We start from the raw sequence: 13,831 nt of genomic DNA, 5'->3' as shown, positions 1-13,831 counted from the left end.
TGGTTTAAAAAGAGGACAAGTTTCCTGCTCTTATGGACCTTACATTTTACTGATGCATATCAGAAAATAAATTACTTTATAGGAAACAAGAAAATTCTAGGTGGTGGTGAGTGATATGAAGACAAAAAGCAGGGCAATGCAATAGAGAATGTCTTGAGGGGAGTTTTAGGTAAGGTGGTCGGAGAATTTCAAAGTGAAAAAAGCCAGAGAGACATAAAGTTTCAGTGTGTGTCGGGAAATTCTAAGGGTGGGAAATGAGTCACAGAAAGAGATAAGACAAGACAAGTAAGAAAGGGATCATGAAGAACCTTGTGTGCGGTGAGAAAGAACTGGGAATTTAGGTTGAAGGCAATTGAAAACTATCGGAAATTTTTAAGAAGAGAAGGAGGGAAATTCTTGTTTTAGAAGAAGACTTCTTTAGGAAGTATGAAGGAGGATTGAAAGGGGAAGACTACAGTCCTCTTTCCTTCCTTCCTTCCTGGGAAGGAAGTGCTTTAGTTGTATTCGATGTTAAAAATCTATTTGTTTAATAGTAATATTCTGAGTCCCCAAAAATAACATCAGCAGGGCTTAATGATTGATTGGATGTAGTAAAGGAGAGGGAGAATTCCTGGGCTGACTCCCAAGTTTTCCTTTCTTGAACAACTGGACAACCGGTGGTGCCGTTCATTGATAAAGGGCGCATGAAGGGAGATACAGTCTCTGAGCAGGGAGGAGAATATGATGGCTTCAGTTTGGGAAGTATTAGACATAAGATGTTTGTGACATCCAAGTAGAAACATCCAGAGAGCACTGGGAATGTGAGTCTGAAGATGAGAGAGAATTGCACTAGAGAAATAATTTAGGAGGGAGTGGCATATAGATAGAATTAAAGCCATGAGAGTGAACAGAATCGTACAGGAGTATGTGCAGGATGAAAAGAAAAGAAAGCATAAGACAAAAAACAAACAAACAACAACAACAACAAACAGAAGAATGCCTATTTTATGGGCTGTCAAAGGGAGTGCATTTTGCAAAGGCAACTGAAAAGGAATGGCCAGAAAGATTTGAGAAAATCTGAAAACAAATTCAAGGAAGAGCTTCTCAAGAAAAGAATTCTAGGAGGTCTAAAAACATAAGGACTAAGAAGTGAACATTGGGTTTTTCAAGACTCCAAAGAGCAATTCATTGGAGTGGCTGAGGCAGCAGCAGATCGGCATGTGGGTGTGAGGAAATGAAGCCCGTGAGGGGTTGTGCAGCGGGGAGAGAGTCAGGAGGATATGCAGAGGTAGACACAGATCTGGAAAGGGAAGCCAAAGGTGGGAGAGACTTCAGCTAAAAGTCAGAGTCCGGCAGAGCGGGAGAACATGTAGGTTACAGAGAGGAGGAGTGGGTGGGGGCACCTGGCTGCCTCAGTCAGTAGAGCAGGCGACTCTTGATCTTGGAGTTGAGTTTGAGCCCCACATTAAAAAAAAAAAAAAAGGAGCAGCTGAGGCTCTGGAGATGTGGGACAGGAAGAAAGGAGAGAAGGAGCGATGAGTAGAGATGCAGGTAATTTTCCTGCATTGGTGGGAGGAAGTTGAGCACATCCATCTGACCGTGGTTCTGTTTTCTCTGTGAACATAAAACAAGTGATGTGAAGGGACATGCTGGAGGCTCGAGAAGGGAAGACTCACAACAGCCCTGTGGAGACTGGGAAAGGGCCCTGACCTACCCAGTTCTGGCTGGGCCCCAGCAGCTTGCATTTATTAAGTAATCATTCTTTGCTGGGAGTTTTGCGGGCATTGACTCTTTTCATTTTCACAACAACCTTTAAGGCAGTGCCATTATCACACAAGGGAGAACTAAGATTCGGGGTAGTTAAGTGCCTTGGTCACCCAGCCCACAAGTGATGGGGTCTGCTTCCAACGGGGCCAACCAGAGCCCACATTCTCCGAGACCTTTTCTATCTCTCAGACAGCCCTCTGTTCTTGGGCAACTATCTCATCTGTGGTTGTGAATATTTGTCTTCTTAATTGTTTTCCAGGATAGTATTTTTCATCCACTTCCTGATCCAAGTTTCAGGAACTCTTCCATTGCGTTGTGTTTTCTACAACTCCAAGACATTCAGCACCCAAAGTAATCACGATACCTTATAGCCATGAACCCCCTTTTTTGTAGTTAGTTAAAATAATACCAAAAAAACATTTAAAAACTTGTAAATCTGCCCCCTACTTTGACATAACTTCCTCTGTGTTTAGTTTCATCTACGTGTGTTATATAACTTTTTCACTTCTTTGTAAATATTTTCCTATGTCGCTCATAGTCTTCACATAAACTACTTTTGGGAGGCTTAACTTTTTACACTTGTCAAGCATGGTACTGTATTTTCCTTTTGAATCTTGAAAAGCTAAGTTGGTTTATCTTCTTCTTATAAATCCTAAATAATAAATGTCTGACTGTTTTCTGAGCAGGATGGTTCATAGGATATTGAATAAACATCTGGAAAATTTTTCTCATTTAAGTCTCAAAGTTTGGCTTAGAGTCACTTAGTGTGTCAGACTCATGGACATATTCCAACACACAGCTGGCAGCCAGGCAGTCATACAAAGTGCAGGATATACAAGAGCCACTAGTGACATCACAGGTAGCGAGAGGGGAGAGGTACAGAGGTCCCTTGGAAGTCCTGGTGAGGTGCCGTTCCAGTAAGGGAGGATAAGCAAAAAGTCAACTGATGAAATGGAAGGACATACCCACAGTCAGTGAAGCTCAGGAGAGTATCAGAGAGGCAGGATGGCCTAAAGAAAATATTTAGTACATGAGGTAAGACTATATGAAAAGACAAGAAAATAAAAGGGGAAAATTATTTTTCTGTCAAAAATATTTCATCCTCTTGGTTTTCATGCAGATATATCCACACAATGGAAAAAGGAAACCAAACCAGTGTATCTGAATTTCTCCTCTTGGGCTTCTCAAGTTGGCCAGAGCAACAGGCTCTCCTCTTTGTACTTTTCCTGTGTCTCTACTTAACAGGGCTGTTTGGAAACTTGCTCATCTTGCTGGCTATTGTCTCAGACCGCCGCCTCCACACACCCATGTATTTCTTCCTTGCCAATCTGTCTGTGGTAGACCTCTGCCTGCGCCTCTGCCTGCACCTCTGCCTGCACCTCTGCCTGTGCCTCTGCCTGCCTTCAGCTACTGTCCCCCAGATCCTGCTGAGCATCCAAGCCCAGACGCAGACAATCTCCTATCCTGGCTGCCTGGCTCTGCTGCATTTCTGTATGATGTTTGCCAACATGGACAATTTCCTTCTCACAGTGATGGCATATGACCATTACATGGCCATCTGTCACCCTTTGCATTACTCCACCATTATGAGTCAGCACCTCTGTGCCTCTCTAGTGGCTGTGCCTTGGGTCCTTGCCACTTTGAATCCCCTCTTGCACACCCTTATGCTCACCCGTCTGCACTTCTGCTCTAACAACATCATCCACCATTTCTTCTGTGATATCAACTCTCTCTTCCCCCTCTCCTGTTCTGACACCAGTCTCAATCAGTTCATAGTTCTGGCCACGGTGGGGCTGATCTTCGTGGTACCTTCAGGGTGTATCATGGCATCCTATAGTCTCATCATCTCTGCTGTGATGAAAATCCCTTCTGCCCAAGGAAAACTCAAGGCTTTGTCCACCTGTGGATCTCACCTTACCTTGGTCATTCTTTTCTATGGCGCAATCACTGGAATCTATATGAGCCCCTCATCCAACCATTCACCTGAAAAAGACTCAGCCACATCAGTGGTCTTCATGGTCGTAGCCCCTGTGTTGAATCCCTTCATATATAGTCTAAGGAACAGTGAGCTGAAGGGGGCATTAAAGAAGGCTGTGGGCCAGACCAAAACCTTCTGCCAGTGATTTGGACTCACTGAAAGGCATTCAATAAGAGGCAAATCCTCATCAGTTCATCATTTTCATTCTGGTCATAGTTACAAAGTTGTTACCAAATACCTAACTAAACTGGGCAATGACCTAAATTTGCTACCTAATAACAGGCCTTATCTATTTGAGCTCCTGAAGGTATTATTGTTGTGGGCAAACACGTATAGATGAAGTCCCTGAAAATCACAGTAAGGATATGAAATCAACATTTGAATGCATCGTTAAGAACTCCCAGATGGTTCAGGGCAACAGAAACATACCATGGGGAGTGAAGAATAGAGGCCCCCACAGGCCTGTCCCCCTGGAGCAGACAGGAATGATGTAACCACATCTTCGTGCATGAAAAACAGTAAAGAAAACTAGTATGTAATAGAAGGTTCAAATCATTACAGCATTGACAGATTATAGAGAAAAGATATTGGTGAGGGTGTAAGAGGTCAAGTAAAGCTTTGAGAAAAAAGCCGCACTTAATCTGGATCCCGGACATTGGTGATTTTTTTTTAATGTTTTTTTATTATATTATGTTAGTCACCATACAGTACATCCCCGGTTTCCTATGTAAAGTTCGATGACTCATTAGTTGTGTATAACACCCAGTGTACCATGCAATACGTGCCCTCCTTACTACCCATCACCGGTCTATCCCATTCCCCCACCCCCCTCCCCTCTGAAGCCCTCAGTTTGTTTCTCAGAGTCCATAGTCTCTCATGCTTCATTCCTCCTTCTGATTACCCCCCCTTNGGGGTGCATATGGCCCTTCTCTTTACTACGTCTGTATCTTTGGGGTAAACACCCAGTAGTGCAATGGCTGGGTCATAGGGTAGCTCCAATTTTTAACTTTTTAAGGGACCTCCACACTGTTTTCCAGAGTGGCTGTACCAACTTGCATTCCCACCAACAATGTAGTTGGGATTCCTTCTCCACATCCTCTCCAACAATTGTTGTTTCTTGCCTCGGACATTGGTGATTTTTACATAGAAACAATGAGATATTCCAAATCCACAAGGAAGCCTTGTAGGTAAGGAGTACGGTGTGCGTGAGTAAACGTATCAAATAAATTAATCTGAATGGGTGAAAGGTGCAAATGAGGAATTGGTGGAAATGAGCAGATGGATTAATCTCACCCCAATGTTTTTTGTATTTAGTCATGTTTTATGATTATATTATCTTTCCTATAACCTGTCTTTATTCCCTTGTGTAAAAAGCAGCACTTATATCTTCCTTGTATATATGTATATAAATCTTATGATGGTCTACAAAGAATTGCCTGGAAGACTATTAATCACCATTTTTAAAATTAAAAATCTGGGGCACCTGGGTGGCTCAGTCAGTTAAGCACCGGACTCTTGGTTTTGGCTCAGGTCATGATCTCAAGGTCGTGAGATCGAGCCCCACATCCGGCTCCACGCTCAGTGCAGAGTCTGCTTGAGATTCTCTCTCTCCATCCCCCTCGGCCTCTCCCTCTGCTCATGCTCCCTCTAAAATTAATTAAATTAAAAATCTGTGCTATTATTTAGAGTTGCCTATATGAGAAGTGACTGCACGAGCAACTGATAACATTTGCCTTTGTGATCTTTGATTTGGAACTCATAGCCTATTTAAAGATTGTTTTCTGGGTCCATTGTGCTGCCCAGAGCCATGAAAAGTGCCTTTCTCCATATGCCATACGTCCCATATTTCAAGTCATACTATCTAAAACATCTCTTCAAAGTTGGTTAAAAAAAAAAAAGTAAATAAAATGCTCAATCATTTTCACATATGTAACAATTAACAGGCAGAAATAAAGACATTTTTAAAAAAAACATCCTGCTATAAACAGGTTTGTTTTGTTTCTTTATGATGAGAAGACCATCTACAAGTTACCCTTCTGTTTTTTACTTTTTTCTTATGAGACAGAAATCAGAAAACTTTGCTGGAGCTCGTTAAGGACCAATGTAAGCAACACTGGGTGGGACAGAGAAGCAATGGCAATAATGGACCAATCAAATCCCAATTCTCTATCTCTTGAAAGATCTTTGTATGCATCAGCTTTCTTAGTCACAAAGAAACAGAAATCGACGCTGCTTAATTAAGCAGAAATAGGACTTAATAAAAGAGTGTTGGGTAATTCATAAAAACGCTAGGTCTGGAGACCCAGTGTCATGAGCACGCTATGAAGGAGCACACAAGCTGTGTCTTTCCGCAATGTCAGCTTTATTCAATCATAAAGCAAAGTTAAATCACAATTATAAAGCAGGTTCAGGATTCCAAACTCAATGACAATTCACCATGTCATTAAACCTGGTTTCTTACACAGCACACAAAGGGGACAGAAGACAAACCACACAACAAACACGGTAACAGAAGGGTGCAGTAAGTTAACGAACCAAATGCGAAGTCAGTCTGTGGGCGGGCAGTTGAGATAAGGCCCCGGTCTGGTCCCCATCCACTCTCAGCACTCACTGCTTCTCATGTTCAAGCAGGGAAGGCTCTCGGGTTCTGTTCAGAGATCACTTGGGCACAGCCCTGGGCAGCAGCTGCCTTTTTAAAGCGGTCAACATAGAGGGGTCAAGTCTGAGGAGTCTGACAGTTTGCTGCCAAGTCCTCCCCTTTTCAAAGGGACTTAATCAGTTCTGTGTCTCTGCAGACCTCCTCTGGTTCTGCTCGTTATCAGTTCTGGGGTATTGGCTGATGTTGGTCCGGCGATATCTCCTAGCTGCAGTACCTTAACTGCTTGCGTCAGGCTTGACAGGCCCCTGCTTGACACGAGAGACTCCATTTTGCTCTCTACATTCCACACCATAATTCCTCATGACAAATTCCGTAAGGGCCTGCAGGAATCAAATATGTCTTAGAGCAGGAAGGTAGTAGTAGTTTAGTAACATAGCAAAGGTATAATTAGGTTATTTAATCAAGTTTTCAATAGAAATCAAACAAAATCAATAAAATTCAAACCATGTTAAGATAAAGATCACATCAAATCCAAACAAGATAGATATATTAAAATGAATCAAGCAAACTCAAATAAAAACTCCAACTGAAAGGCACATCGAATTAATAAAGTCAAACAAAAAGAAGATAAAAATCCAAAAAAATACATATGGAATCTTCAACATAGGCTCTTGGCATATCCAGAAAATAACAGTGAGGGTATGGTTAATCATAGTCTTTCCTTGATTTTTCCTTGTTAAGAGTGCATAACATTCTAATAGTATATTTAATATGTAACAAAAATGATAAAAGCAATAGAAAAATCTCCTTAATAGATTCCCAAACATGTGGAGAGAGATTATTCCATCCCATCTTTAGATATTTTGAAGGATTACAGTCAGACCATAAGCCAGAACAAATCACGTGTTTGAAGGTTTTGCTAACAATTCTAGAAAGAAACTTTTTATTATGTAAGGTTTTTCATATGATTTATTATGTAAGTTTTGTATGTCTTCGTTTAATGCAGCTAAATTAGTATTAATTACGGCTGAGGCTGCATGAATGGCCCACGTAGCATGTTTAAAATGCGTTAGCTTGTTGGTTAAGGTTTTATGGGCTGCTTTGAGTCCTTCCATGTTTTCATCCAAAAGTTTATCAATTTTGTCAATTTTAACCCAAGGTATTTCTGTTATTTTAGTATGGCAAGATGTTGGAAAAATCTTTGTATGAATATTCTGAGATGTAGGTACACATTTTGTGGTACCATAATTTTGTGGTAACATTATTAAATGTTACCTTAATAGCATACAGTATTTTAATGTATTTATTGTGGTGACAGTAGTATCCTTCATTTTAGCATGATTAAAGAATGTGACCTCTGAATAATCATTAGCACAAATTACCCAATAAACGTGTCCCATGTCCAAAAATAACTTCAATAGATGTTCTTGTTAAAGGAAAAAGATTAGCATTGATTTCCAATTCATGCCAGCTTTAGTACTGTTATTAGACCATTGAAATACCATTTCTCTGGGTAGTAACTATCCATCAGTCCACAGGGGTGTATGTGTCGCTAGAAGTGCGTATGACCACGTGTTTGTTGTGGCACAGCGTATGTGTCATATGCTAGTAGACTTTGACCTCCTCGTAGTCTTAACAATGAAAGTTTACACTGCCCCGTATTGTCACAACCTGAGGGTCTGGAGGTGTCTAATCGTAAAAGAGATTCAGTCAGAAGAATACATTTTTCCTGTTACTATAATGTTTCTAATATCATCCCAGGCTCTCTCAAGAAGGTCACTGATTCTGTAGCAACTATTTTTTAATTGTTCATTCAAATAAAAATTTCTCAGGTTAAGTAAATTTTGTTGCAGGGCCTGAACCTTATGGTCGACATTATAATTAAATTCCAGCTGGTATGCACGATAATCATGAATAGTTGACACAACAAAATGTAATTCTTTAAATGCTTAGGAAATTTTGGAACCTAAATTCTCAGCCATAAACATCTAAATGGAATGTAGAGAAATCTCATTAAAGATCCAACTGAAAAGTTAGAAAAGGATAGCAAAATAAACTGAAGGACGGCAACAGAAATTAATCAATCAGATAACAGGAAAAAAACTGAAAAAATAAGTCTAAGAGATAGATATTTTATTTTTTAAGATACAGGTATTTGACGTGGGAAACAAAGGCAGAAGAAAAAATTATTAAATTTCCTTACTACCTAGAGCCCACTGACAAACTCTTGAAACAGGCACAGTGACGTTCCTCTAGGAACTCAGCTGCCTCAAGGTTAATACTTTGCTAAGGGCAATAGGCAGTCCTAGTCTGATACCCCGCCCCCCAAGATCCTGTAAGTCTACTTTAACATAAAAAAGTTCCCTTAGGAATTTCCTTTATCTCTAAACCCCCCCAAGATACGTGTTGGCAATCACCCCCCAAGCATATGGCCCACCGACATACACCTGAAGGGTCTCATGACTAAGGTTTTATTAGACGGTAATAAATGACCTTTACCCAACAACAGCTAGCCCACTCAAGGTCCTGGAAACCTTCCTTCCAAAATTCCTCAGAGATTTACGCTACCCCTAATCCCCTCCCAACATGGGCCGCTCCTCATGACCCCAGGGCAGCTCTTTCTGCCCACTGGTCCCATTCCCGTGCTTTAATGAAACCACCTTTTTGCACTTAAGATGTCTCAAGAATTCTTTCTCAGCCATTGGCTTGGAACCCTAATGGTCTTTCCTACATCAGGTATTTTAAAAACAATTAATAAAATTGAGAAACTATTATCTCAACTGATTAATAAAGAGGAGAGCGCAAAGATACAAAATAATATATTCAACTACGTAAGTTTTTTAAAAACAAAAAATAACTTCTGCATGGCAAATACATCAAAAGGAACATCAAAAAATGCAAAATATTTGCAACTCACATTGAAGACTACAGGCTAAGGAATCTCTAGAAGAAGTTAAAGAAGAGACTAACAGCTAACAGAAAAATGGCAAAGGTACTAGTGGGCAATTCAAAGAAAAGAAAATGCAAATAACTCCTAAACTCATGAATACTCAGTATCACTTACAAAAAGTGAAAATTAAAATTGCACTGAAATATCTGTAAGATTTTTTTGAAATCATGAATTTAGTGATACTCTGTGAGACACTGGTGAAGAGACCTATCATATGTCATCATGGTGTAAGATCTACTCTTTTAGTAACTTTCAAATATAAATGGTATTGTCAATTTTGAAAATTTTGGCCATTCACAGGTATGTAGTGATATCTCCGTTTTGATTTGCACTTTCCTATTGCCACGTGATGTTAAAATACCTTTTCGTGTGCTTTTCAACCCATAGACATGGATTTTCCATCTGTACATCTTCTTTGAAGTATTTCTTCATATATTTTAGCCATTTTTAAGTTAAATTGTTTTCCTATTATTGAACTTTAAGAGTTCTTTGCCTATTTTGATATGTCTTTTCTTAGAAATGTGTTTGCATATATTTTCTCCCAGTCTGTGGCTTATCTTTTCATTCTTGTGTCTTTCGTAGAGCAAATACTTTTATATTTAATAAATTCCAATTTATTTTTTCATGGATCATGCTTTGGTTGTGTCTAAAATATAATCACTAAACTCAAGGTCATGTAGAATTTCTCCATGTTTTCTTTCAGAAGTTTTAAAATTTGGGGAGTAGCCTGGGTGGCTCAGCCGTTAAGCATCTGCCTTCCGCTCAGGTCATGATCCCAGGGTCCTGGGATCAAGCCCCGCATCAGGCTCCCTGCTTGGTGGGAAGCCTGTTTCTCCCTCTCACGCTCCCCTTGCTTGTGTTCCCTCTCTCGCTGTCTGTCAAATACATAAATAAAATCTTAAAAAAAAAAAAAAAAGTTTTGTAATTTTGGATTTTACATTGAGGCCTATAATCCACTTTGAGTTAATTCTGTGAAAGATACAAGGTGATTTTCTTGCATATAAACATCTAATTGTTCCAGCACCATTTGCTGAAAAAGCTATCTTCTCCACTGAATTGCCTTTGCACCTTTGTCATAAATCAGCTGACTACATTTGTTTGAGTCTATTTCTGGGCTCTATTTCACTGATCTATGTGGTCTATCGTTTGTACAGTAGTTTTATAGCAAATCTTGAATTTGCAGTGTTAATCTCCTAATTTTGTCCTTCTTTTTCAATAGTGTTGATTATTCTAGGTCTTCCCCTTTTCATTTTTATGTTAGAATTGGTTTGTCAATATCTACAAAATAGCTTGCTGTGATTTTTGTCGGTTATGTTGAGTCAACAGATCAAGTTGGAAAGAACCGACATCGTAACAATTCTGAGTCTTCCAATACATGAACACAGGATACCCCTCCATATGTTTAGATTTTCTTTGAATTACTTCATCAGTGTTTTGTAATTTTCTGCATACAGATCCTATACCTATTTTGTCAAGTTTATACCTAAGTATTCTTTTTGACTTTCAGATATTGACCTTGTAACCTGCAACATTGCTGTAATTGCTTGCTCCAGGAGATTTTTGTTTTGTTTTTTAGTCTTTGAATTTTCTACATATAAAGTTTATATGTGAATAAAGACGGCTTTATTTCTTCCTTTCCTTTCTGTATACCTTTTTATTGTCTTATTGTCCTAGTTAGGACTTCCAGCATGATATGAAATAGGAGTGAGAGAAGACAGGTTTATCCATTTTTTAATCTTAAGGAAAATAGTCAACTTCTCATTTGTAAGTATGGAGTAAGCTGTGGTTTGCTGGGGTGGGGGCTGTTCTTTAGATATTCTTTAACAAGTAGAGAAAGTTTCCATCTACTACTAGTTTATTGAGAGTTTTTATCACAAATGGCTGTTGGATTTTGTCAAATGCTTTCTCTGAATCAAATGATCATGACTTTGCTTTTTTAGTCTGTTGATTATATTGATGAATTATATTTACTGATTTCCAAATGTTCAACCACTCCTGCATGCCTAGAATAAATTCCACTTGTTATATATAATTCTTTTTATGTACTGTTGGATTTAATGTTTTGTTGAGGATTTTTGATCTATGTTCAGGAGAGAGCTTGGTCTATGGTGTTTTTCTTGTAATGTCTTTTAACTGGTTTTGGCATTAGGTGTAATAGAAAGTTAGGAAGTGTTCCCTCTGCTATTTTCAATAGATTGTGGGGAACTGGTATATATTCAGTCTTTAACCACTTGACAGAATTCACTAATGAAACTATTTAGTGGCTTTGGTGCTTTTTCAGAAAGTTATTAATTAGGAAGTGCAAGCAGGTTCACTGGGATGACAGAGCAGAATGAGCGAGGGAGACAGTAATACATTACATGGGGTATAGGTCATATGGGGTCTTACAGGCCATTTTAAGGACTTTCGGTTTTGCCTTGCCTGAAAAGGGGAGCTAATCAAAGGTTTTAAGCAGGGGGCTAGTTTAGGGATTGAAAAATAATTTTCCCTCTACCATCCTGAGTTCTCAGTTGAAATCCCTGTAATAAAAGACATTAACAAGAGAAAAGCAAACAGTTTATTAACGGGTATACCTCATGAGTACACAGAAAATGCCTAGACAAGAAACAACAATTGTTGGAGAGGATGTGGAGAAAGGGGATCCCTCCTACATTGTTGGTGGGAATGCAAGTGTACAGCCACTATGGAAAACAGTGTGGAGGTCCCTTAAAAAGTTAAAAATTGAACTACCCTATGACCCAGCCATTGCACTACTGGGTGTTTACCCCAAAGATACAGACGTAGTAAAGAGAAGGGCCATATGCACCCCAATGTTCATAGCTGCATTGTCCACAATAGCCAAATCATGGAAGGAGCCGAGATGCCCTTCAACAGATGACTGGATTAAGAAGCTGTGGTCCATATATACAATGGAATATTACTCAGCTATCAGAAAGAACGAATTCTCAACATTTGCTGCAACATGGACGGCACTGGAGGAGATAATGCTAAGTGAAATAAGTCAAGCAGAGAAAGACAATTATCATATGATTTCTCTCATCTATGGAACATAAGAACTAGGATGATCGGTAGGGGAAGAAAGGGATAAAGAAAAGGGGGGTAATCAGAAGGGGGAATGAAACATGAGAGACTATGGACTATGAGAAACAAACTGAAGACTTCAGAGGGGAGGGGGTGGGGGAATGGGATAGACTGGTGATGGGTAGTAAGGAGGGCACGTATTGCATGGTGCACTGGGTGTTATACGCAACTAATGAAGCATCAAACTTTACATCGGAATCTGGGGATGTACTGTATGGTGATTAACATAATATAATAAAATTTAAAAAAATTTAAAAAAAAATAAAAAAAGAAAATGCCTAGAGAAAAATGAGCAACCAAAGATCTAACTTAGGATTTCATTTAACAGGGAAAGGGGACAGGAGATGTAGACCTTTTAGGGAAGAGTAAATGGTTTTTAGTAAAGATGAATGGAACCCTTAAGAGAACAGATGGAAGGTATGACTGATGTGGGAAACAAAGGCAAAAAAAAGAATTAAATTTCCTTACTGCCTACAGCCCATTGACAAGTCCTTGAAACAGGCAGAATGTCCTTCCTCTGGGATCTCAGCTGGCTTGAGGTTGACACTTTGCTAAGTGGCAATCTTAGCTGCACATTATTCCAATGCCCCAGGATCCTGTTAAGTCTACTTTAACTTCATTGCTGTATGTTAGCAATCATACTCCAAGGATATGACCTACTGATACATATCTGAAGGGTCTCATGATTGAGTTCTTACTAAACAGTAATAAATGACCTTTTCCTAACAATAGCTAGCCCCCTCAGGATCCTGGAAACCTTGCTTCCAAAATTCCTTGGAGCCTTGTGCTGTCCCTAACCCCCTCCCAACTTGATAGCATATAATCAGTCACCCATCACTACCCCAGTACAGCTTTCTGCCCACAGGCCCTGTCCCCGTGCTTTAAAAAAAAAAAAAAAAAAAAAAACCCCTTTTTGCACTGAAGAAGTCTCAAGATTTCTTTCTTGGCTGTGAGCTCCAAACCCCATTTCTACATCATGATCATCTGTGACAGATTTGTCAGGGTGTGGTGATATGAGCCGATCTTCCCTAGCTGATGAAACTCTTGGGGAGGGTATTTAGGACAATTGATTCTATTCTGGAGGATCCGTCTTTAGGCAGGTAAGGGAAATTAAGAAAACTCTTGCCACATCTGCCGTTTTTCAAGTGCCTACAGCTCAAAATAATCGATGTATCAAAGGCTCATATTTAGAGGTGTGTTCTGCTACCCTTCAGCAGCATGACAGAACTTACGCTGCAACAGCATCCTTCTGGCTGCTCTGTTAAGAACAGACTGGGGGGAGGGGCGCCTGGGTGGCACAGCGGTTAAGCCTCTGCCTTCAGCTCAGGGCGTGATCCCGGCGTTATGGGATCGAGCCCCACATCAGGCTCTTCTGCTGTGGGCCTGCTTCTTCCTCTCCCACTCCCCCTGCTTGTGTTCCCTCTCTCGCTGGCTGTCTCTCTCTCTGTCGAATAAATAAAAATAAAATCTTAAAAAA

The 13,831-nt window shown here is 39.9% G+C and overlaps 1 protein-coding gene across 1 annotated transcript; it reads left to right on the top strand.

Annotated features, from left to right (window-relative positions):
• The first annotated feature begins 2,876 nt into the window (after positions 1–2,876).
• On the top strand, positions 2,877–3,869 carry LOC100481641 (olfactory receptor 1F12). Its single transcript, XM_002930269.2, has one exon. The coding sequence runs from the start codon at positions 2,880–2,882 to the stop codon at positions 3,867–3,869; it is 990 nt and encodes a 329-aa protein (XP_002930315.1). The 5' UTR covers positions 2,877–2,879.
• The last annotated feature ends 9,962 nt before the right edge of the window (positions 3,870–13,831 follow it).

Source organism: Ailuropoda melanoleuca, chromosome 5 (assembly GCF_002007445.2).
Source record: "Ailuropoda melanoleuca isolate Jingjing chromosome 5, ASM200744v2, whole genome shotgun sequence".
Lineage (NCBI taxonomy): Eukaryota > Metazoa > Chordata > Mammalia > Carnivora > Ursidae > Ailuropoda > Ailuropoda melanoleuca.
The sequence above is the reverse complement of the archived record's forward strand: the minus strand, read 5'-3'. Positions and strand labels throughout refer to the sequence as shown.

Excerpts from the sequence above, each read along its gene's own strand:
- LOC100481641 (XM_002930269.2), top strand. The coding sequence starts at position 2,880 with ATGGAAAAAGGAAACCAAACCAGTGTATCTGAATTTCTCCTCTTGGGC.